The sequence below is a fragment of the Hyaena hyaena genome, unplaced genomic scaffold, assembly GCF_003009895.1.
Source record: "Hyaena hyaena isolate Hyena2069 unplaced genomic scaffold, ASM300989v1 scaffold_321, whole genome shotgun sequence".
NCBI classification, from domain to species: domain Eukaryota; kingdom Metazoa; phylum Chordata; class Mammalia; order Carnivora; family Hyaenidae; genus Hyaena; species Hyaena hyaena.
Window position 1 is genome coordinate 221,310 of NW_024080953.1, and position 23,466 is coordinate 244,775.

At 37.7% G+C, this 23,466-nt stretch overlaps 1 protein-coding gene across 8 annotated transcripts in view; it reads left to right on the forward strand.

Annotated features, from left to right (window-relative positions):
• The window catches only part of GOLGB1 (golgin B1), a 95,820-nt gene that overhangs the window by 18,478 nt on the left and 53,876 nt on the right, over positions 1 to 23,466 (forward strand). For 2 of the 8 annotated variants that reach the window (XM_039248895.1, XM_039248899.1), the window contains exons 4-10: positions 5,768 to 5,920; positions 8,469 to 8,597; positions 10,917 to 11,033; positions 13,506 to 13,628; positions 14,746 to 14,859; positions 18,532 to 18,934; positions 20,975 to 21,066. In XM_039248895.1, the coding sequence (XP_039104826.1) occupies positions 5,768 to 5,920; positions 8,469 to 8,597; positions 10,917 to 11,033; positions 13,506 to 13,628; positions 14,746 to 14,859; positions 18,532 to 18,934; positions 20,975 to 21,066 (1,131 nt within the window). The remainder of the gene's footprint in view (positions 1 to 5,767; positions 5,921 to 8,468; positions 8,598 to 10,916; positions 11,034 to 13,505; positions 13,629 to 14,745; positions 14,860 to 18,531; positions 18,935 to 20,974; positions 21,067 to 23,466) is intronic. The other 6 variants (XM_039248897.1, XM_039248898.1, XM_039248900.1 and 3 more) reach the window with 6 other exon arrangements.

The window sequence follows — 23,466 nt, forward strand, 5'->3', positions numbered from 1 at the left end:
GCATGGTGTGAGAAAATGATCTAGTTTCATTCTTCATGTTGCTGTCCAGTTTTCCCAACACCATCTGTTAAAAAGGCTGTCTTTTTTCCATCGGATATTCTTTCCTGCTTTGTCAAAGATTAGTTGGCTGTATACTTTTGGGTCCACTTCTGAGTTCTCAATTCTGTTCCATTGGTCTATGTGTCTGTTTTTGTGCCAATACCATACTGTCTTGATGATGAGAGCTTTGTAGTAGAGGCTAAAGTCTGGGATGGTGATACCTCCCGTTTTGGTTTTATTTTTCAGTATTACTTTGGCTATTCGGAGTCTTTTGTGGTTCCATACAAATTTTAGGATAGTTTGTTCTAGTTTTGAGAAGAATGCTGGTGCCATTTTGATTGGGATTGCATTGAATGTGTAGATTGCTTTGGGTAGTATTGACATTTTAACAATATTTATTCTTACGACCCATGAGCGTGGAATGTTTTTCCATTTCTTTGTGTCTTCTTCAATTTCCTTTATAAGTTTTTTATAGTTTTCAGCATACAGATCTTTTACATTTTTGGTTAAGTTTATTCCTAGCTATTTTATGTTTTTTTGTGCAGTTGTGAATGGGATCAGTTTCTTGATTTTTCTTTCTGTTGCTTCATTATTGGTGTATAAAAATGCAACCAATTTCTGTACGTTGACTTTGTATCCTGCAAGTTTACTAAATTCATGGATCAGTTCTAGTAGGCTTATGGTGGGGTCTGTGGGGTCTTCCATGTAGAGTATCATGTCATCTGCGAAAAGTGAAAGTTTGACTTCATCTTTGCCAATTCTGATGCCTTTGATTTCCTTTTCTTGTCTGACTGCTGATGCTAGGACTTCCAGCACTATGTTAAACTCAGTGGTGAGAGTAGACATCCCTGTTGTGTTCCTGATCTCAGGGTAAAGCTCTCATTTTTCCCCCACTGAGGATGATGTTAGCTGAGGGCTTCTCATAGATGGCTTTTATGATATTTAAGTAAGTCCCTTCTATCCCGACTTTCTCGAGGGTCTTTATTAAGAAGGGATGTTATATTTTGTCAAATGCTTTTTCTGCATCTATTGATAGGATCCTATGCTTTTTATCTTTTGTTTTGTTAATGTGGTATATCACATTGATTGATTTGCAAATATTGACAAGCCCTGTAACCCAGGAATGAGTCCCATTTGTTCATGGTGTATAATTCTTTTTATATTCTGTTGAATTCGATTTGCTAGTATCTTGTTGAGGATTTTGTATCTGTATTCATCAAGGATATTGGCCTGTAGGTCTCTTTTTTTATGGGTCTCTGTCCGGTTTGGGAATCAAATTGAGGCTGGCTTTGTAGAATTAGTCTGGAAGTTTTCCTTCGATTTCTATTTTTTGGAATAGCTTGAGAAGAAAGGGTATTCACTCTGATTTAAATGTCTGGTCGAATTTCCCAGGGAAGCCATCTTGCCCAGGGCTCTTATTTGTTGGGAGATTTTTGATAACTGATTCAGTTTTTTCACTGGTTTTTGGTGTGTTCAGATTTTCTATCTCTTCCTGTTTGAATTTGGTAGTGCGTGTGTATTTAGGAATTTGTCCATTTCTTCTAGGTTGTCCAATTTGTTGGCATAAAATTTTTCATTGTATTCCCTGATAATTGCTTGTATTTCTGAGAGATTGGTTGTAATAGATCCATTTTCTTCATGATTTTGTCGATTTGGATGCTCTCTTTTCTTTTTGAGAAGCCTGGCTAGAGGTTTATCAATTTTGTTTATTTTTACAAAAAAACCAACTCTTGGTTTCATTGATCTGTTCAACTGTTTCTTTGGATTCTATATTGATTATTTCTGCCCTGATCTTTATTATTTCTCTTCTGCTCGGTTTGGGGTGTTCTTGCTATTCTGCTTCTAGCTCCCTAGGTGTGCTGTTAAATTTTGTATTTGCATTCTTTCTAGTTTCTTGATACAGGCCTAGACTGCAGTGTATTTTCCTCATAGGACTGCCTTTGCTGCATCCCAAAGAGTTTAGGTTGTTGTATTTTCATTTTCATTTGTTTCCATATGTTTTTACATTTCTTCTCTCATGCCTGGTTGGCCAATTCGTTCTTAAGTAGGGTATTCTTTAACCTCCATGTTTTTGGAGGTTTTCCAGGCAGGCATTTTCCTGTGATTGATTTCAAGTTTCATAGCATTGTGATCTGAAAGCGTGCATGGTATGATCTCAATTCTTTTATATTTATTGAGGGCTGCTTTATGACCCAGTGTGGTCTGTCTTGGAGAATGTGCCGTGTGCACTCGAGAAGAAAGTGAATACCATAGCCTCAGGATGTAGAGTTCTAAATATATATGTCATATCCATCTGTTTCAGTGTGTTGTTTAGGTCCTTTGTTTCTTTAGTGATTTTCTGTCTAGTTGATCTATCTATTGCTGGAAGTAGACTATTAAAGTCGCCTGGTATTAGCACATTCTTATCACTAATATTGTTTTTTTGTTTGTGATTAATTGTTTTATGTATTCGGGTGCTCTCAAAAACAGTGGATAGATGTTTATAATTGTTAGCTCTTCTTGATGGAGAGACACTGTATTATATACAATGCCCTCTTCATCTCTTGTTATTGTCTTTATTTAAAGTCCAGTTTGTGTGATATAAGTATGGCTACTCCAGCTTTCTTCTGACTTCCAGTAGCATGATAGATAATTCTCCATCCCCTCACTTTCAATCTGAAGGTGTCCTCAGGTCTTAAATGAGTCTCTTGTAGAAAGCAAATAGATAGATTTTGTTTTTTTATCCATTCTGATGCCCTATGTCTTTTGATTAGAGCATTTAGTCCATTTACATTCAGTGTTATTATTGAAAAATATGGGTTTAGAGTCACTGTGTTCTCTGTGGGATTTATGCTTGTGGTGTGTCTCTAGCATCTTGCGTCCTTGCAGCATTTCCCTCAGAGAGTCCCCCTCAGAATCTCTTGTAGAGCTGGTTTAGTGGTGATGAATTCCTTCAATTTTTGTTTGGGAAAACCTTTATCTCTTCCTCTATTCTGAATGACAGGCTTGCTGGATAGAGGAGTCTTGGCTGCCTATTTTTTCTGGTCATCACATTGAAAATTTTCTGCCATTCCTTTCTGGTCTGCGAAGTTTCAGTAGATAGGTCTGCAACTACTCTGATAGGTCTCCCTTTGTATGTTAGGGCCCTTTTATCCCTAGCTTTTTCAGAATTCTCTCTGTGTCCTTATATTTTGCCAGTTTCACTATGATATGTCGTGCAGAAGATCAATTCAAGTTACGTCTGAGGGGCGTTCTTTGTGCCTCTTAGATTTCAATGTCTGTTTCCTACCCCAGATTGGAAAATTCTTGACTATAATTTGTTCAAGTACCCCTTCAGCCCCTTTCTCTCTTTCTTCTTCTTTTTCTTCTTCAGGAATTCCTATAATATGGATATTGTTGTTTGATTGTATCACTCAGTTCTCAAATCTCCTTTCGTGTCCCTGGATCAGTTTCTCTCTCTTTTTCTTGGCTTCCTCTTTTTCTATAATTGTGTCTTCTAATTCACCTATTCTCCTCTCTGCCTCTTCATTTCTTGCAGTGGCCACCTCTATTTTATTATACACCTCATTACAGCATTTTTTAATTCATCTCAAATTTTTAAGGTCCATAATCTTTGTAGCAATAGCTTCTCTGATGTCTTCCGTGCCTTTTTCAAGCCAAGCAATTATTTTTATGACTATTGTTCTAAATTCTTGGTCAGTTATGTTGCTTATATCTGTTTTGACCAATTCTTTAGCTGTCACTTCTTCCTGGAATTTCTTTAGAGATTTATTCCGTTTCATCATTTTTGCTAGCTTTCCGTCTCTTGTAAGTTTTAAAAGCTTGTTATGCGCTCTGCACTTGTGAGTATTGCTATATTAAAAGAGTCCAGGGCCTCTCTGTTCAGGAAGTGTTCTTTTAATGGTGTCCCTTAGTCTCTCTTGTTGTGCCTTTGGTTATTTTATTTCCCTACTTGTAATAGTATTTGGGATTCTTCACCATGTGTACTTTGGCTTATTTCTTGAGGTACCCTGGAAACGAAAACAGACAAACAGGGAACAAAAGCACACAAACCTACAAACAAATCAAACAAACAAGCAAACCAAAAGAGGGAGAAAAACCAAAACAATAAAGACAAAGGGCAGTTTAAAAGCATAATACCAGAAATCCCAGTCACAAATAAAGAGCAGGGTGGAGGCAGTGCTAATGGAAGAGCATATACAAAGAGAGAAATGACAGGGATGGGAAGAGAGAGAAATTGAACTTTGACCAGGCAGATAGACTAAAAGGCTTAATTCAAATAGAGCAAAAGGAGAATATGTCAGGAGGTAAAGAGAGGAAAAAAAAAAAACCGAAGATAATGTTACTCTGAGAAACTATATAGTCTGACTGTTTCAGAGAATGAGAAAGGAAGGTAAGGATGGAGCTGTAGAATATATATCAAGAGAATGGATTAGACTGTTTAAGTAAATCTATAACCAGAATACCCAGTATAGCTGGAGGGGAGAGATAAGAATGAGATAAGGGAGAAATATCTGAATAGCAAGAATTGATCTAGAGTTTATCTTGCAATGCATGAATGCTGGTCTTGGGTGAGGGGCTGTTTCCATAGCATCTATCCAGCTCTGGTAACAAAGCAGCTATGTAAGGCAGATGGCTGTGGGTCCCGCTATGGGTCCTGCTGGACACTCCCTGAGGCCCTGCCTCAGTGGTTGTGGACAGAAAAATGGCGGACCCCCCCAGGCCCTTACTGAACCAAGCATTGCAAATCACTCTTTTTGGTCTGATCTCACTGTGCCATAGGCACAACCAAAGTGGGTCATGTCCTTTGTCTTGCCCCCAGCCTCACATCCAGCTCTTACTCCATGTGCAGTAATGATACCACCCAAAATGTAATCCCACAAGCCCATGCCAGGCCTCTTTCTAGCCAGGGGTCGAGTAGGGGAGCAGTTTCTCCTGATGCTGACTAAGTCCCTTGCATATAGTCTGTACCGGAGGGAATTTCCTGGACTGGGGCACCCAGCTCAAAGAAGCCTTCTCAGTTAGAGATAGTATCTCTCTCCAAACGCCCTGTGGATAGAGATGAGATGATAGGATCCCTCTCTGTCAAGGCCAGGGTTTTTCTCTTCTCCAGGGACAGTTTTACAAGCAGTTTTAGTCTCTCTTTTCCCTTTGTCTCTCCACAGAGGGGAATCCCTCCCCTCCATATATCTGTGTCCCAGCCCTTTTTTATCTTCCCCAGTTCACAATTACGTACCTATGAGACTGTCTTCTTAGTGGACTCTGTCTCTTTTTCTCCCAGACTCTTGTGGTTCAGCGTCTTTTGGCTTCAGCCCTTCTTTGTTAGATGCAGGTGGGAAGTATGCAACTCCCTATTTCTCTGCCATCTTCTCAGAAATCCGAGAATGTGATTCTTTTTTTTTTGTTTTTTTTTTTAATGTTTTATTTATTTCTAGGAGAGAGAGAGAGAGACAGCATGAGCAGGGGAGGGTCAGAAAGAGAGGGAGTCACAGACTCTGAAACAGGCTCCAGGCTCCGAGCTGGCAGTCAGCACAGAGCCCGACGTGGGGCCCGAACCCACGAACCACGAGATCATGACCTAAGCAAAAGTCGGACGCTTAACAGACTAAGCCACTCCGGCGCCCCCCGAGAATGTGATTCTTATTTCCCTCATACTGTAAGATGATGCCTACTGAGAATAACTTTTTGTTAGGTACTAGGTATGTGATGAATAAACATTTATATATTTACCATCATTGTTCTCTGACAGGAAGAAAGAAAAGCTGCTGATAATAAAATAAAGAAACTAAAACTTCATGCTAAAGCCAAATTAACTTCTTTGAATAAACATATAGAAGAAATGAAGGCACAAGGAGGGACTGTCCTGTCTACAGAACCTCAGGCAGAGGAGCAACTGTCCAAGGTATGGTGACTGGATATAATATACATTTTCTGAATGGAAACGCCTCCTATTATAGAAGATCTTCCCTAATCACAAAAACTTATGAAGCTAATAAAGTAATACAGCACTAAATGCTGTACTTTCTTATCGAGCTTGCAGTCTAGCTGGGCTCTGGGTCACACACAGAGAGAATAAAAGGCCAACAGAAAATATAGAAATGAAGTGTTACCTAGACTTTACCTAGAATTAAAAAAGGCTAAGAGGACAAATATACTGGAATGAGGCATTTAGGTAGGAGAGGCATATACTTTCTGGTGGAATTTTATCTTTGGTTAGAAGATTAAACTACATGGTCTGTAAGGTTTCTGCCAGCTCTGAATTCTTTAAGTCAGTGACTTGACATAGAATATTCTATGTCTTCATATGGCCATATATTAGTGGATTAATGTTTCATGCATTGTAACTGAATCAACTAGATTGCCTTGGGGTCTCAGTAAGGGGTGCTTTCTAGGTTTATGACTGCTCCCTGTCATAAGCAAAACAATTTAAGATCAGGGTTAAAGAGAGGAGTAAGAAAAGTGATGCCTTTTGAGAAATAGAGTATTGTACCAACACTCATTATTATTGCTTTCCTATATGGTTAAACCCCAGATATTCACATTCAGCCAGTCATTTAGTGAACAAGAAACTTCAGTTTTTTGAAGAGTTTGTATAGAACATATGGAGGCTAGTATATCATATGTGCACACTGCAGTGGGCCTAGACTTAATTCTGCTTAAGAAATCTATTTATTTTTATTTTTCTTTTCTATTTTTTAATTTAATGTTTATTTTTGAGAGAGAGAGAGCAAACAGCGAAAGGGCAGAAAGGGGGGAGACACAGAACCTTAAGCACGCTCCAGGCTCTGAGCTGTCAGCATGGAGCCCACCACGGGGCTCAGACTCATGGACCATGAGATCATGACCTGAACTGAAGTCAGAAACAACCCACTGAGCCACCCAAGCACCCCATATTTTCGTTTTCTTAATTCCACCTTGTTTTACCCTTTGATTCACTAGTATTCTTATTCTCAATGTTTTTAGTTCTTGGAAAATGAGGTTGTAATTGATTCTCTAGGCACAACTCTTGGGGTCACTGGTTAGCTTCCTAGTACCCTGATTAGTCTTTCCTTTCTGGGTCTAATGCTTAGAAGACATTACTTTCCATAGCTTTATTTACCTTCTCAAAGCCCATTTTAGGAGCTTTTTCATTCTTCTCAGATAACTTGTTCATCTAGATTCTTTCTTATTTCTTGGTTTTTCCTCTGATAATTGTTTCTTCTCATAGTTGTCGTACCAGCCTGTCTCCCCTTGTTGCTTTGTTTCTTCTAACTTTCCCTCTACTATGTTGTTAGATTTTTAAATTATCCATTTTATACTCTGCTCTTTCTTTTTTTCTTTCTTTCCTTTTCTTTATCCTTTCCTTCCCTTCCCTCCCCTCCCCACCCTTCCCCTCCCCTCCCCTCCCCTCTCCTCTTCTCTTTCTTTCTTTCTGTTCAATAAGAGGGTCGAATTCAAATGATTTCTAAGTTCCAGCAATTAGTCATAGCAGCTTTATATAATTGTATACCCAATTACAGAACTAGACAGTCTCTGGAAAGTATAGTTGAAGAAATGACAGCAATTTTCAGGTGCTTGATGAAATATTATGTAGAAGAAAGTATAAAATTATCTTGTGTAGTTTTGATAAGCAAACTTGGTTCATTTAGTGGGGTGAATTCAGTAGGGAGAGAGAGTCTGGTTCAATCTGAGGAAGAATTATGTGGGGGGAAAAATAGACTTGAAAGATTTGGATTTCCCCTTACTGGGGCTTGTATGATGTTTTGCCCCTAACTTAACAGCATCTGTGTTTTCATAAATTCTGTCTTCTGGTTTTTCAAGGCAGTGAGACTATGAATTTTCTGTAAAGTTTTAGTCCTGTGTGGTGCTGACTGGTTTTGTCCTCAAACAAAAAATGGGAAACTTGGGGGCGCCTGGGTAGCTTAGTCAGTTGGGCGGCCAACCTCGGCTCAGGTCATGATCTCACAGTTCATGGGTTGGAGCCCCATGTCGGGCTCTGTGCTGACAGCTAGCTCAGAGCCTGGAGCCTGTTTCGGATTCTGTGTACCCCTCTTTCTCTGACCCTCCCTTTCTCAGACTGTCTATGTCTCTCTCAGAAATAAATTTTTTAAAAAATAAAAAAAAAATTTTTTTAAATGGGAAACTTGGTGTCATTTCTCCCAAGTATTGACTCCCTTCCAGGATCTTCCTGCTTTTGGTTGCCCTCTAGCATTTTCAAGTAGCTGTTTTTCTGTATTGTCCAGAGTTGATAGCTGTTACCTGAGGGAGGATGAGTCTAGCAGGAGCTACCTGGTCATAATAAAATGGGAAAACTCTAAAATTCCTTCCTGGTTGTTAGGTCAGGTGTTATTTCTTGCTCCCATTTATAAAACTACAATCAAATGGTTATATAGGGCAAGTTAGAACAGAAGATCAAATATGTATTGATTGTAATTGTTTTAAATAAGTAACTTTATCTCCTGCATTTTCAGCATGATAAGAGTTCTACAGAGGAAGAGGTGGAAGTAGAAAAGATAAAACATAAACTCCAGGAAAAGGAAGAACTAATTAGCCATTTGCAAGCCCAACTTACCCAGGCACAGGCAGAGCAAACCACACAGGTAGGGGTGTTTAGTCACCTCATAATCATTAGGTTAATGAACCTCTAAGCCCCAATGGATTATTATACCACAAATACATTTTTCTTGATGTCCATCAGATGATTATCTATGTATCTGTCAATTTCCTTTCTTCTTCCCTTTGCTTTCCTCAGCAACTTCCCTTCCTTACTGTCTAAGTCGAGTAATCAGTGTTTGCCATTTGTGGTTAATATTAGTGGATACCCATTATGCTCTTTTAATATATGGTTTCACATATTTTTATTTCAGAAGAGTTTTCTTGAATCATATAGCTTGTAGTATTTGGTATGTTTTCTTCTTTAAGAACTTCTATTATCTGTATTGTCTTTCTTTGATTATTTTTAGTATTTGTCACTCTCAATTCCTTTCTGTTTGTTTCTTCTCTTAAGGCATTCTGTTTTGTGTTTGTTTACTTTTGTGTTACTTCTTGTTTAGATTTCTTTTTTGAAATTTCTAATTCATGTTGTTCTTCAGTGTTTTATATAATTAAATTTTTAACACCTCTTGAAGTAGATTGCGGGTTGTTGTTTTTTATTTTTTAACATGCCTCAGGCCTGTTATTATCACCTTTAAGTATGTTAATCTGCTCCTTAGTCTTCTTTTTTTAATAGTAACTTTGTATGATATTTAACTTTGATCCTTTTATGTTCCTTATTTTTGTGTGCAATTAATTTTTCTAAACTTTTGGAAAGAGGCTTTGTTCAGGAGAACTTTATTTACTTAAGAGACTTCTCTCTTTTGTTGTTGTTGTGGGTTTTTTTTTGTTTTGTTCTTTTGTATTGTCCAAAGATCTGGCAGTTGGGTTTTTGAAATTTCCTGGCTTTATTTCCCCTGCCCTTCACTTTGGTCTATACCAACAGCGTCCAGTAGTAATAAAATGTAAACCACATGTACAATTTAAACATTTTGTAGTGGCTACATTACAAAAGATAAAGAAGAGGAATGTGAAATTAATTTCAAAAATATATTTCATTTAGTCCAATATATTTAAAATATACTTTTGAAATTAATATAATTATTTTTGTGTTATTTTACTTTTTTTGCACTGTGTGAAATTTGGTGTGTGTTTTTACATTATATCTCAATTTCGATTATTAAATTCTCATTGGAAATACTTCATCTCTTTAGATTTCATAAATTTCTAATTGAGAAAGTAGATTCATTATAACTTGTTCCAGACACACTTACAAGCTTTCCAATAACTGAACTGAGGGCTGAAACATCATTTTTCTTACGATCTGCATAGGTATCAACTGTAACTCATGTTGTCTGCATAAAATATTCAGATAAACACATTGCAGTGTTACATGAGTATGTAGGAAAAAATCATTCAAACTGAATGAATCTACTGACACTAATTAGATAGATGATGTGTTTATTGTAATACTGGGAACAGCATGTGCAATTCAAGAGTATATGACATGACAATTAAGTGAAATATAATTGTATTTAATGGGAAAACAATTTGTACTTTAATTAAATAAAATTAAATATTAATAATTAAACTCCTCATGTGCATTAGACATATTTCAAGCCTTCTGTAGCCACATGTGGCTAGTTGATAATGATTATACAGCATGTATATAGATCTTTTTCTTCTGTTTCTGTTATCCCTATTCTGCATGATTTTTATTTCACCCCTAGAAGTTTCTTCTTATTTCCAGTCTGTCTTGGAAGGCACTTCGCCCTGAGTCTTGAAGAGGAGTCAGTTTTGAGAATTCAAAGGTGCTAGGTTGTTCTAGCCTTTTAGTCCTTCTTCCTGTGGATCCCTTGCATTTGCCCAGTATTGGGGAATGGAGAAGCCCTGCCAATTTAAGCTGATGTTCTTAGATGGGCCAACTGTGCTTTCCAGTAAGAACTTGTTGGCTATTTGAGGATTTTCCTATTCTGAAGGCCATTAATGTTGCTCTGTTGCTGCCTTCTTTCTTTGTGTAGCCTCTTAATACCATGTAGGTCTTATGCCTTTTGGTGGTTTGCTCTTCCTGCTTGTTATTTTGGAGTTTGTGGGACTACCTTCCTATTTTTATTGTGAAAATTGTCCATGGGTTTTTGGTTTTACTATTTAGTTGCGCTGTCTGTTTCAGTGAAAGGATTCAGAGAATTGAAAAACTGCTGCTGTTTTCCTCTGACAAATAATTCTGATAATTACTTTTTAAAAACTTGTAGTTCCCTTTTGTGTTAAGTGGAAATTGGAAGGATATTGGTGGATATTTTGGTAAATGAGACAGGGAGGTCAAAGAAGAGTGCTAATTGTTTTGTTTAAATAACTTTTTTTACCTTCTATGTCTTCTGTTTGATAAGCGTTCAACAGAGGTGGATGAATTTTTAATGATGAAACAACAGCTCCAAGAGAAGGAAGAACTCATTAGCACTCTGAAAGCCCAGCTCAGTCAGACACAGGCAGAGCAAGCTGCTCAGGTAGGGGGGAAGATACCTCATAATTGTTAGAATAAAGAATCATGAAAGTCTAATGGGTTATTACATGACAAGCCAATTCAGACACTTTTTTAAAAGTTTATTTATTTATTTTGGGGAGAAAGAGAGCATACGTGGTGGTGGGGAGTGGGGGAGTGTGCAGAAAGAGAGAGGGAGAAAGAGAGAATCTCAAGCAGGTTCCACACTGTCAGTGCAGAGGCCAGTGTGGGACTCAAACTCATGAACCGTGAGATCATGACATGAGCCAAAATCCACAGTCAGACACCCAACTGACTGAGCCACCCAGGTGCCCCAATTCAAACACTTTCTAAAACCTTAGTATATAAAAGTGTAGTAGCTAAAATGTTACAGTAGAAATGAAAAGGGTATAGTAGTAGAAGAAAAGAGAAGTGTTATTCACCTTGATAAACTTGCCATAGCCTAATTGATGGCTCTTTCTAAATTCTACAGTCCCGCACTTGGTTTTAATAGCACACAGAAATTCAGTCTCTTATGCATTGGCTCATATTGCTTGGAGGGAACTGGTAGATAAACAAACAGAAATAAATACAAATGATTAGGTCCATTCTTTGCCTATGGTGTAATCTTACTGGGAAGTTAAATCATAATCAGAAGGTTACTTGGTATATAATGAGAAAGTGGTATAGGTTACATGGTTCAATGTTAAATGACACTAGTATGTGACATTCTTCATACTTATTTCTGCTACCAGCACCAGACTGTTTGGACTGGCATCCTCAACTCTTTCTCTCTGGTTGTTTTTCTAAATTTCCAGTTTGACCACCCAACCCTATATTTTCCCTTTGAGAATGCTTTTAACTCATGAATTCCCCCCACCAAGTATCTTTCTATAATAGTTAATTTTTTCCATTGGGTGTTTAAATTTTCAATAACTTATAGTATTAACGGTGCTTTCTGTCCATGGATGGCCTGCTGCTGAGTATACAGTTAAAATTGTATATCCGAAAATTCTTACTTTTACAAAACTATTAGCTTTTATTGTGTCCTTTTTAGGCACAAGCACTATATACAAGGTAGGGTAGAGAAATACAAAATATGAATTTTACTGAGTGGCTTAAAACATGGAAGGCCAAGAATATAAATATATTAGCAAATCCATCATAATGCAAGCCATTCAGAATGAATAGCAAGCATCAACACAAATGGAAAGCATTTTGAGAGGTGAAAGAGGTTACCATGAGGGTGACTCCAAAGAAGGTACATGGAAAAATTAAGCAAAACTGTGGTGGATAGATAATAATCTTGATGAGATGGGGGGAAGTATTCCATTTGTGAGAAATGGTCCGAGCAAAGTTACAGAGGGAAAAAAAGAATATAATACATTTACAGGAAAGGATATGTAGATGCATTTTGTAGCGAAGGATGCCAATGCCTGTACACTTGCAACAGAGGATTCCAGATTCATAGTAATGTCAGAATTCAGATAATCAAAAAAATTATGAAATTTTTTTTCCTACCCAGAAAAAGAGATTGAGGTGATTCAAGATGTCACAAATTGAAAAATTACCAGTAGTTGAAGGACCAATACAAACTGGGCAAGCTAAGACCAGGTCAGCACACTCAACTACAGATCTTAAGGAAATAAATAAGTGGACATTCATATGCGTGCACACGCATGCGCGCGCGCACACACACACACACACACACCCCTGCAGAACAAACAAAACAAAAACGCTGATGTTAAACAGCTCACTGTCTATTTATTTCCATTTTATTCTGTTAAGAACCATTTACAAATGAGGGTGATCTTGAAGCCTGCAAGTAATGACATCTGAAAATAGCTGTCTGAAGAGGTGGTAAGGGTTTGGAAATATACTAAGGTCTTTGATAAAAGCAGTTCTTTGAAGATAAGACTAGTCAGTATTCCTGAAGAACATGGATACAAACATTCTCAATAAAATACTGGCAGACTGAATCCCACAATACATTTAAAAGACCATTCACCATGATCAAGTGGGATTTATTCCAGTTGTAGAGAATTTTGAATAAGAGATCTATTGGTTTGAAGTTTGACTTATAGGGCATGAGACTTTCACTGAAAGTTTTTGAGCATGAGTGTGATATTGATGTGCCTGGGACTTAACAGAAATCTAATTTCGCTTTGTAGGTTTAATATTCTAATCTCTGCAGAACTTTTAAAAAATATGCCTCTTGTATATTTAAACATTTTCATAACCATGCACATATAATTTTTGATCACAGTTTATATTTAGGCTGATTTCTGAATTTGAGAAAAGGATTTCTCTTACATTGGAAGTTACTGTCAGGCCTGTCTCTCTTCCAGCATTCTCATCCTTGATTTTAAAAATTTAATTTAAAAACTCTATTGTCTATCATTTCTCAGTGTCTATCTTTGGAGTATAGCGTGTGAGTTTTGTTTGTGCGATATTCGAGGAGTGTAACGTGTTTAGTTTCTCTGGTGTGTGTCTTTAGTTGAGTTCCATGCAACAGGTGGTCCGAGAGAAAGATGCCCGCTTTGAAACACAAGTTCGTCTTCATGAAGATGAGCTTCTTCAGTTAGTAACCCAGGCAGATGTGGAAACAGAGATGCAACAGGTGTGTTGCTAAAACTTAGTAGAATGACTGTCATTTGGTTAACTTTTATTTAATTAAATGATCACAGCTATTTTTCTACCTTACATACTGCTTTCCACTTGGTCTTAGTGTGCTCCTTAATTGGCTTCTTTTTGGTGATCTTGTCTTCTGTTGCATATTAATTATTTATTTTTTCCTGTCCTCCCTTTCCCTTTTATGCATCTAACCAGGTTGTTGGTACTCAAAAGCTAAATTTAATTGGCAAACGTATGTGGTGGTCAGAAATTGGTTTCTGTTCAGTTTGCCAATTGTAGCTGCTTTAAAGTCCCGATCCAAAGCTTCAAATCAATGAAGCCAGTTTAAAACTTTGAAAAAGTTAAAGATCTAAAGGAGTGATTTTGAAACCATACAGTCTTTTATTAAATCAATTATTCGAAAAAAATTCATTAAGTATATTTTGGAAATTGGCTTCATTGTTTTTAAGTTTATCATCTACTAACACAAAGGTATTTGTTTTTATTTAGTGTGTAGTGCAGTTTGGTAACCAAAAGTGCTCCAGTGGTATATCATGGTTGATCTATTTAATTGTTTTTGAGTGAAAACTTCTTCCACATTCTAAGTAATCCTTCAGAATACATCACTAAATAAAGTTTCAGAATACAGGACTCTTTGAAGTAGGATATTAATATATACATCTGTCATTGATTTAATTATCCAACAAATGTTTATCAAGTGCATGTCCTATGCATGAAGCTAGCAGAGAAGTGATCCTTGCCTGCAGAAAATGTTCTCTTTGGTGAGTGAGATATACATGTACTTATGTTACTTAGGGGTAGGACATTGACTATATAATTTTAAAAGTGGGTGTTTCATTTTCTCTAATTATTAAAAAGTCTCCCTAATTCAGGGGCTTGCTTGTGTCTCAGTTTGGTTATTATCAGTATACTCGAGAAGGCAATTTTGGAGATTCTGTTTTGTGCTGGTTGGGGAGCATGGCATGCTGGTGTCCCACTCTTTAATCTGTCATCCACAACATCCAAAAAACTGAAGTACACAAATCTACATAATATTTTGAAAGGTAAGCAGGTAATGGTGCTCATTGGTTTAGCAGATTGTATCTAAAACATTTCCTTCTCAGAAATTAAGGGTGCTGCAGAGAAAGCTTGAAGAGCATGAGGAAGCCTTACTGGGCCGTGCTCAGGTCGTGGACTTGCTACAACAGGAGCTGACTACTGCTGAACAGAAAAACCAGGTACTGCCTCATGGTATTTACTGCTTGCTTTAGGAGTGGAGTAGGCATTTCTACTTTAGTTTCCCGGGAAGCATGTATAACATCATAAGCCTTCTTTTTAAATGTTTATTTATTTATAAATTTTTAAATGTTTATTTTAAAGAGAGAGAGAGAAAAGGGGGAGGGCAGAGAGAGACACACACACAGAATCTGAAGCAGGCTGCAGGCTTGGAGGTATCAGCACAGAGCCCAACTCAGAGCTCGAACTTATGGACCATGAGATCATGACCTGAGCCAAAGTCAGATGCTCAACCAGCTGAGCCACCACCTGGGCACCCCTTGTTTATTTTTAAGAGAGAGAAATAGAGAGAGAGAGAGAGAACACACATGTGAGGATTGGAGGAAGGGAAGAGAGAAAGGGGAAGAGTCCCAAGCAGGCTTTGTGCTATCATCAGGGAGCCCCGCTTGGTGCTTGATCTCACGAACTGTGACATCATGACCTGAGCCAGAATCAAGAGTCAGATGTTTGATTGACTGAGTCTCCCAGGCACTCCATAACATCATAAGCCTTCTGAGAATTGGTGCCATTTATTCATTCTTTTAACAAATACCTTGTGCTTATGTGGTGGTGATATAATGATGAGTTTACCTTTCATATCTTTTATTGTTGCTGTTTTCCTTTGTGCTTTTAGGTCGAGGGGCCTCACTTCTATAGAATGCCATAGTGTCCTTGGGGCTCCTGGGTGGCTCAGTCGGTTAAGTGTCCGACTTCGGCTCAGGTCATGAGCTCACGGTTCGTGGGTTTGAGCTCTGTGTCGGGCTCTGTGCTGACGGCTAGCTCAGAGCCTGGAGACTGCTTCCGATTCTGTCTCCCTCTCTCTCTGACCCTCCCTGTTCATGTTCTCTCTCTCTCTCTCTCTCTCTCTCNAGTTTACCTTTCATATCTTTTATTGTTGCTGTTTTCCTTTGTGCTTTTAGGTCGAGGGGCCTCACTTCTATAGAATGCCATAGTGTCCTTGGGGCTCCTGGGTGGCTCAGTCGGTTAAGTGTCCGACTTCGGCTCAGGTCATGAGCTCACGGTTCGTGGGTTTGAACTCTGTGTCGGGCTCTGTGCTGACGGCTAGCTCAGAGCCTGGAGACTGCTTCCGATTCTGTCTCCCTCTCTCTCTGACCCTCCCTGTCCATGGTCCTGTGTTAAGTTCCTCCTAATCCACCTATACATGCAAACATATGGTATCTGTCCTTCTCTGCCTGACTGATTTCACTCAGCATAACACCCTCAAGTTCCATCCATGTTGCTACACATGGCCAGATTTCATTATTTCTCATTGACATGTAGTATTCCATAGTATAGATAAGCCACATCTTCTTGATCCATTTGTCAATTGATGGACAGTTAGGCTCTTTCCATGTTTTGGCTATTGTTGAAAGTGCTCCTATGAACATTGGGGTACATGTGCCCCTATGCATCAACACTCCTGTATCCCTTGGGTCAATGCCTAGCAGTGCTATTGCTGGTCATAGGGGAGTTCTATTGTTAATTTTTTGAGGAACCTCCATACTGTTTCAAGACGGGTTGCACCAGTTTACATTCCCACCAACAGTGTAGGAGGGTGCCCAATTCCCCACATCCTCGCCAGCATCTGTAGTCTCCTGATTTGTTCATTTTAGCCATTCTGACTGGTGTACATCACTTTGATTCCCAAGCCAGACAGAGACCCAGCAAAAAAAGAGATCTACAGGCCAATATCCTTGATGAATATGGATGCAAAAATCCTCAACAAAATACTTGCAAATCAAATTCAACAGCACATAAAAAGAATTATCCACCAAGATCAAGTGGGATTCATTCCTGGGTTACAGGGCTGGTTCAATATTTGCAAATCAATCAATGTGATACACCACATTAACAAAAGAAAAGATAAAAACCATAGGATCCTGTCAATAGATGCAGAGAAAGCATTTGACAAAATATAGCATCCCTTCTTAATAAAGACCCTTGAGAAAGTCAGGCTAGGAGGAACTTACTTAAACATCATAAAAGCTATTTATGAAAAGCCCACAGCTAATATCATCCTCAGTGGGGAAAAGCTGAGAGGTTTCCCCCTGAGATCAGGAACACGACAGGGATGCCCACTCTCACCACTGTTGTTTAACATAGTGCTGGAAGTCCTAGTATCAGCAGTCAGACAACAAAAGGAAATAAAAGGCATCAGAATTGGCAAAGAAGAAGTCAAACTTTCAGTTTTTGCAGACAACATGATACTCTACATAGAAAACCCGACAGACTCCATCAGAAGCCTATTAGAACTGATCCATGAATTCAGCAAAGTTTCAGGGTACAAAATCAATGTACACAAATCAGTTGCATTTTTATACACCAATAATGAAGCAACAGAAAGAGAAATCAAGAAACTGATCCCATTCACAATTGCACAAAAAAAACCCATAAAATACCTAGGAATAAACCTAACCAAAGGTATAAGAGATCTGTATGATGAAAACTATAGAAAACTTATGAAAGAAATTAAAGAAGACTCCTTTGCTATCTTGAATGGTTCTTGTGCCTTATTTACTATTCCTTGTTTGTTTTGTTTTTGTTGGTTTTCTGTTAGCTTGAAATAACCCTACCATGCAGTATTCCCTGAATCTAAAGTGATCACTGATGTTTTAAAATTTTAAGTTCAGGTTCCCATCCCAGACTGTAACCCAACCTGTCATTCCCTTTCTTAGGCTGCCTTGACCTTTATTCTCACTGAGATCCCTTGATCCTTTCACTTAGTTCCTCTGGTATTGTTAGTTCTGTCTTGGCCTCTCTCCTTTGCTTATTTGCTATTGACCCATTTTTGGCCATGTGGACTACTTTTTTTTTTTTTTTTTTATCAGACCTTGGATTCCCCATGTCCTTGTCTTCTCACATTCAAGTAGCCAAATCCTAATGTGGAATGGGTGCTACAGTCCACATTCTCTGTTCATCTGGGTACTGTGTGCTGCTGGAGAAAGTCAGTTACCTCCTTTCTTAATTTTGAACTCTCCTTGAGAAGGACTTTCTTGCATAGAAACATGTTCCCATATCTCCCATCCTAATAAAATTTATATCCTGATCCCGAGGCTCCTCTCAGTGTCATCAGACAGTTGCGTTCAAATCTCAGTTGTGCATACTAGATAGTTACTGTATACATAATTACAGCTATGTGACTTTTGGCAAATTTCCCTGCTTCTCTGCTCCTGTTAATACCTAAGTATCTCTCTCATGGCCTTTATCAATTTTTAATTATAATTATCCAGTTAAATGTGACTGTCTCACTGAACTCTGAGTTCCATGAGGGCAGGTCCTACATTGATTCACTCACTCATTCATTCATTCGTTCATTATTTATTGAGTACCAGGTACTTATGACATGTACTATGCCTGGTGCTAGAGAACAATGATGATAAAATAGACAAATTCCCTTCACTTATTGAAGTTATTTTGTAATGGGAGAGACAGAAAATAAAAAATAATGGCACAAATAAGTATGTATGAATAGAAACTGTTAAAAGTATCAAGGAGCAAATATAGGGTCTTATGCAATTTTAGGTTTGGTCCTGAGTATCTAGCCCCATGCTTCACCTAAGAAGAGGTACTTCACAATGCATACTGAAATGAAAGAATGAATTTATAACTCATGAGGCTTTGTCTTTTTTTCTTAGATTCTCTCTCAGCAGTTACAGCAGATGGAAGCTGAGCATAATACTTTAAGGAACACTGTGGAAACAGAAAGACAGGAGTCCAGGATTCTGATGGAAAAGATGAAACTTGAGGTGGCAGAGAGAAAGTTATCTTTCCATAATCTTCAGGAAGAAATGCGTCATCTTCTGGAACAGCTTGAGCAAGCGGGTCAAGCCCAGGCTGAACTACAGTCCCGGTACAGTGCTTTGGAAAAGAAGCACGAAGCAGAAATGGAAGAGAAGATCTCTCACATTTTAAGACTTCAGAAGACTGAGCAAGAACTATATTCTGCCTGTAATGCTTTAAAGGAAGAAAATTCAAAGCTTCTCCAAGATAAGAGTGAACAGGCAGTTTATTCAGCCCAGGCTATTCAACAACTGGAAGGTCAGTATTTGGTTGCTTTTCAAGTCTACTTGTTTAGCATCTGAGTGGCACCTACTTCAGAATTTCAGGGATCTGTTAACGACAGCATTTGCTCAAACGAATTGAATCATTAAAAGAATTGTGAAAGACATCTCTTCTGAACTCTTTGTCATTTCTTTCTTTTTTTAATTTTTTTTTTTTTTTTTAATTTCTGAGAGAGAGAAAGATACAGCATGAGCAGGAGAGGTCAGAGAGGGAGACACAGAATCCGAAACAGGTTCCAGGCTCTGAGTTAGCTGTCAGCACAGAGCCCGATGGGGGGCTCGAACCCACAAACCGTGAGGTCATGACCTGAGCTGAGGTCAGACGCTTAACTGACTGAGCCACCCAGGCGCTTCTGAACTCTTTGTCTTTCTGCTGTCTCTGGCTGAAGTTGTAATCTGGCTTAATATTATAATTATCATTATAGAAATAAAAACTGTTGGTAGTGATGTGTCATATATTAAAAAGAATGCTATGTGAAACATGACTGATCTGAAAGGTTCAGTAATCGAAATGAGTAGGATTTCTTCAAATTTTTCTTTAAGTTTTAGTTAACATACAGTGCAATATTGGTTTCAGGAGTAGAATTCAGTGATTCGTCACTTACATACAACACCCAGTGTACATCATAACAAGTGCCCTCCTTATACACTTCACCCATCTAGCCCATCCCCATCCACTTCCCTCCAGAGTGTCTTTTAGTTTGTTTCCCTCTCTTGTTTTCCTCCCTCCACCTCCCATGTGTTAATCTGTTTTGTTTCTTAAATTCCACATGAGTGAAATCATATGGTATTTTGTCTTTCTCTGGATTGGCTTATTTTGCTTAGTGTAATACACTCTAGTTCCATCCACATTGTTGCAAATGGCAAGATTTCATTCTTTTTGATGGTTGAATAATATTTCGGTGTGTGTGTGTGTGTGTGTGTGTGTGTGTGTGTGTGTGTTTGTATACCATATCTTCGTCATTCATTCATCATTCTTCATTCATCAGTTGATGGACATTTGGGCTCTTTTCATAGTTTTGGCTGTTGATAATGCTACTATAAACACTGCAGTGCATGTATCCCTTGGAATATGATTTTTGTATCCTTTGGGTAAATACCTACTAGTGCAGCTGCTGGATCATAAGGTAGTTCTATTTTAACTCTTTGAGGAACCTCCATACTATTTTCCAGAGCGGCTGAACCAGTTTGCATTCCCACCAGTGTGTAAGAGGGTTCCCCTTTCTCTACATCCTCATTGACATCTATTGTTTTGTGTTGTTGATTTTAGCCAATAAATGAGTAGGATTTGAATTAATTTTGGGGAAATTCAGGCTACATCTAGGTGCATAGGTAGGGAGACTGAATTGTGTGGAGTCATCCTTCTACAGTGGATCTGAATGCTTTTCTTATAGGTGAAAAGTTATTTTTAAGGAAAATTTTTATCCTTTAAGAAGGTCTAATGGAAACTTATTTTTTAAAAATATCTTATTATTGAAGTAATACATGTATCTAATTTAATTTAATTCTAAGAGATTGGCATACATTTGAAGGAAAGATTTTAGAAAAACTTAAGCTGAAGATCTGTATTAAGGAACTGAACATTAACCAGAAAGCCTTGAGAGGCATTACATGGGAACAGTGTGTTATACGACCAACTGTCGTCTTACCTGGGCTGTGTTTATGTGTAGAGTCATGCTATATTATCTTGATGGGACTCATAATGATTCAGTGAAGAGTGGAGAAAATAAAATTTAAAAATACTAAAGGCATTTTCAAGGAGGAAAGGAAAAATGACTTTGTAAAAAATTCTAAGCCTATTTTATTTTACCTTTTGAGGAAGTGGTTTACTGAGATGCCTTTTGGTCCTTCAGAGCATGTAAACAGTTAAAAGCATGTTGTCATTGACAATATAATTTTAATTAAGATAATTTAACTAGAGTAAGCAGCATGTGGTGTATCTCTAGAAGATAACAGCTTACCAAGTTTCATACTTGCAGCAGAGATCATTTGTATTTCCTTGCTTTCTTTTCCTTAGATCAAGTCCAATTTCTAAGCAGATCAACCTTGCAAAAACATGAAACAGCATCTCAGACTTCTCTCCCAGATATTTATACCGAGGATACACAGGTAACTAAATGTGTACTTCTTATGAATATCGTCTGGCTTTGGTCTGTCTATACTTGGGTGCTCTAATGAAAATTTATTCCAGAAAGTAGCATAAACTTTCTGTCTTTCCTGCCTGATAAAATGCTTCTTAAAAAAAATTATTTATTTATTTTGAGAGAGAAAGAGAGATTGTGAGCAGCAGAGGGGCAAAGAGAGAGGGAGAATCCCAAACAGGCTCCACACTGTCATATAGGGCCCTATGTGGGGCTTGAACTCAAATTGTGAGATCCTGACCTGAGCCGAAACCAAGAGTTGTATGCTTAACCAACTGAGCCACCCAGGTGCCCTGATAAGATGCTTTTTTTGGAGGCAGTTCCATTTGAAAGGAATCATGAAAGCCATTAATTTAGTGTCTCAACAGTAATTAATGAGGAAATAATAGTTAATAAGTACCATGATCTCAGGAGCCTTTCTGATTCTAAGGTCTTAGAATTCTGAATTGGAAATAAATCATTATTTTTTATTTTCTAATCCCTTTCTCAGCTGAGAAGTCAGTTTTGTTTTTGGAAGACTGAGATTCGATCAGCTTTAATGTACACAATTTCATCTAACCAGACGTATAAGTCTACTATAGAAATCATAATGCTCCCATTAAGTAACAGTAGAAAGTTTGCCAGTTAGCTGTTGATTGGCCCATATAGTCTCTTTTCCTTCTAGAAAAGTCTCTGTGAGAAGCTAGATTGTAATCATCAGAAGGCTGTTATGGAGCATGATTATCAGAACAAGGAGAGTTAGTTTGATGCTCTTAATTGACTAGTGTCAAGCTGGGATAACTGGATTTATTTATCTCCATTGTAAGATTATACCCTTCCAAACTGACAGACATACTGAATAGCAGAGTTCCATGGTCCCTGGGCAGTACTGTACACTGATAAAAATTTTTGCTTTCTGGTTTCTAGCATCTAGCTTTCCAATCTCTTCTATTCTCAAAATCACAACTGTTTCCTCTAATGTTTAAAAACATTTTTCAGTAATTTAAAAAAATTTTTTAAATATGATAGTGAATACCTATATACCCACTATCTAGGTTCTATCAACATTTTACTAAAAAACAAACAAAACAAAACAAAACCATCTTACTCTATTTGCTTTATCAAACATCTATCCATTTATCCATCTACCATTTCATCTTAATTTTTTATGTATTTCACAGCAAGCTGTAGACACCAGTGCATTTTTCTCTAAATATTTCAGCATGCATATCATTTTGACTATATTTTAATATTTATTTATAGGTTTTTTTCTTTTGAAGTAAGATTTATAAAACATGAAATGTATAAATATTAACTGTACCATTTATTGGGTTTTGGCAAATGCATACCACTACTGTTACCCAAATCCCTATCAAGATATATCACTCTCTCCATATGAAGTATCCTCATACCTTTTTGCAGCCAATCACATCCTAACCTTCTAGAAATGACCAGTGTTCAATTTTTTCATGACAGATTAATTTTTCCATTTTACAGCATCATGTAAATGTGCTTTTTTGTGTAAAGTTTCTTACACTCAGCATGTTTTGAGATTCATCCATATTGCTGCATATATCATACTATATTTTTTATATTACTGAGAAGTACTTAATTTTGTGAATATTCTGCATTTTCCTTTTGTATGACTGTGCTATAATTTCCTGTTGATGATTTCGTGGGCTTTAGCCATTATGAATTAAGCTGCTATAAACATTCTTGTACAGGTATTTGTGAGGACATATGTTTTCATTTATCTTCAGAAAATACTAGTTGAGGATTTGCTGGGCCATAGAGTATGTTTTATCTTTATACGAAACTGCTCGATCATTTCCCAAAGTGATTGTATTATTTTACGTTTCCACCTAAAATACATGAGAGTTCTAGTTGTTCCACATCTTCTCCAAGATTTGATATTGTTAATTAAAAAAAATGTTAGCCATTTTAATGGGTGCATGGTGGTATCTCATGGTTTTAATTTGCATTACCTTGATGAAAAATGATTTTGAACATTTTTTCTTGAGATTCCTGGGCCCCCCCCCTTTTTTTTTTTTTTTTTGCTTTATTTATTTTTGAGGGGCAGAACACAGAGGCAAGCAAGGGAGGAGCAGAGAGAAAGGGAGACAGAATCTGAAGCAGGCTCCAGGCTCGGCTGTCCGCACAGAGCATGCCACAGGGCTCAAACTCACGAACCTGTGAGATCATGACCTGAACTGAAGCCAGCCGCTTAACCCACTGAGCCACCCAGGTGCCCTCCTGGGTATTTTATATGTCTTCTTTTGATGAAGTATCTTTTCTTTCTTTCTTTCTTTCTTTCTTTCTTTCTTTCTTTCTTTCTTTCTTTCTTTCTTTCTTTCTTTCTTTCTTTCCTTCCTTCCTTCCTTCCTTCCTT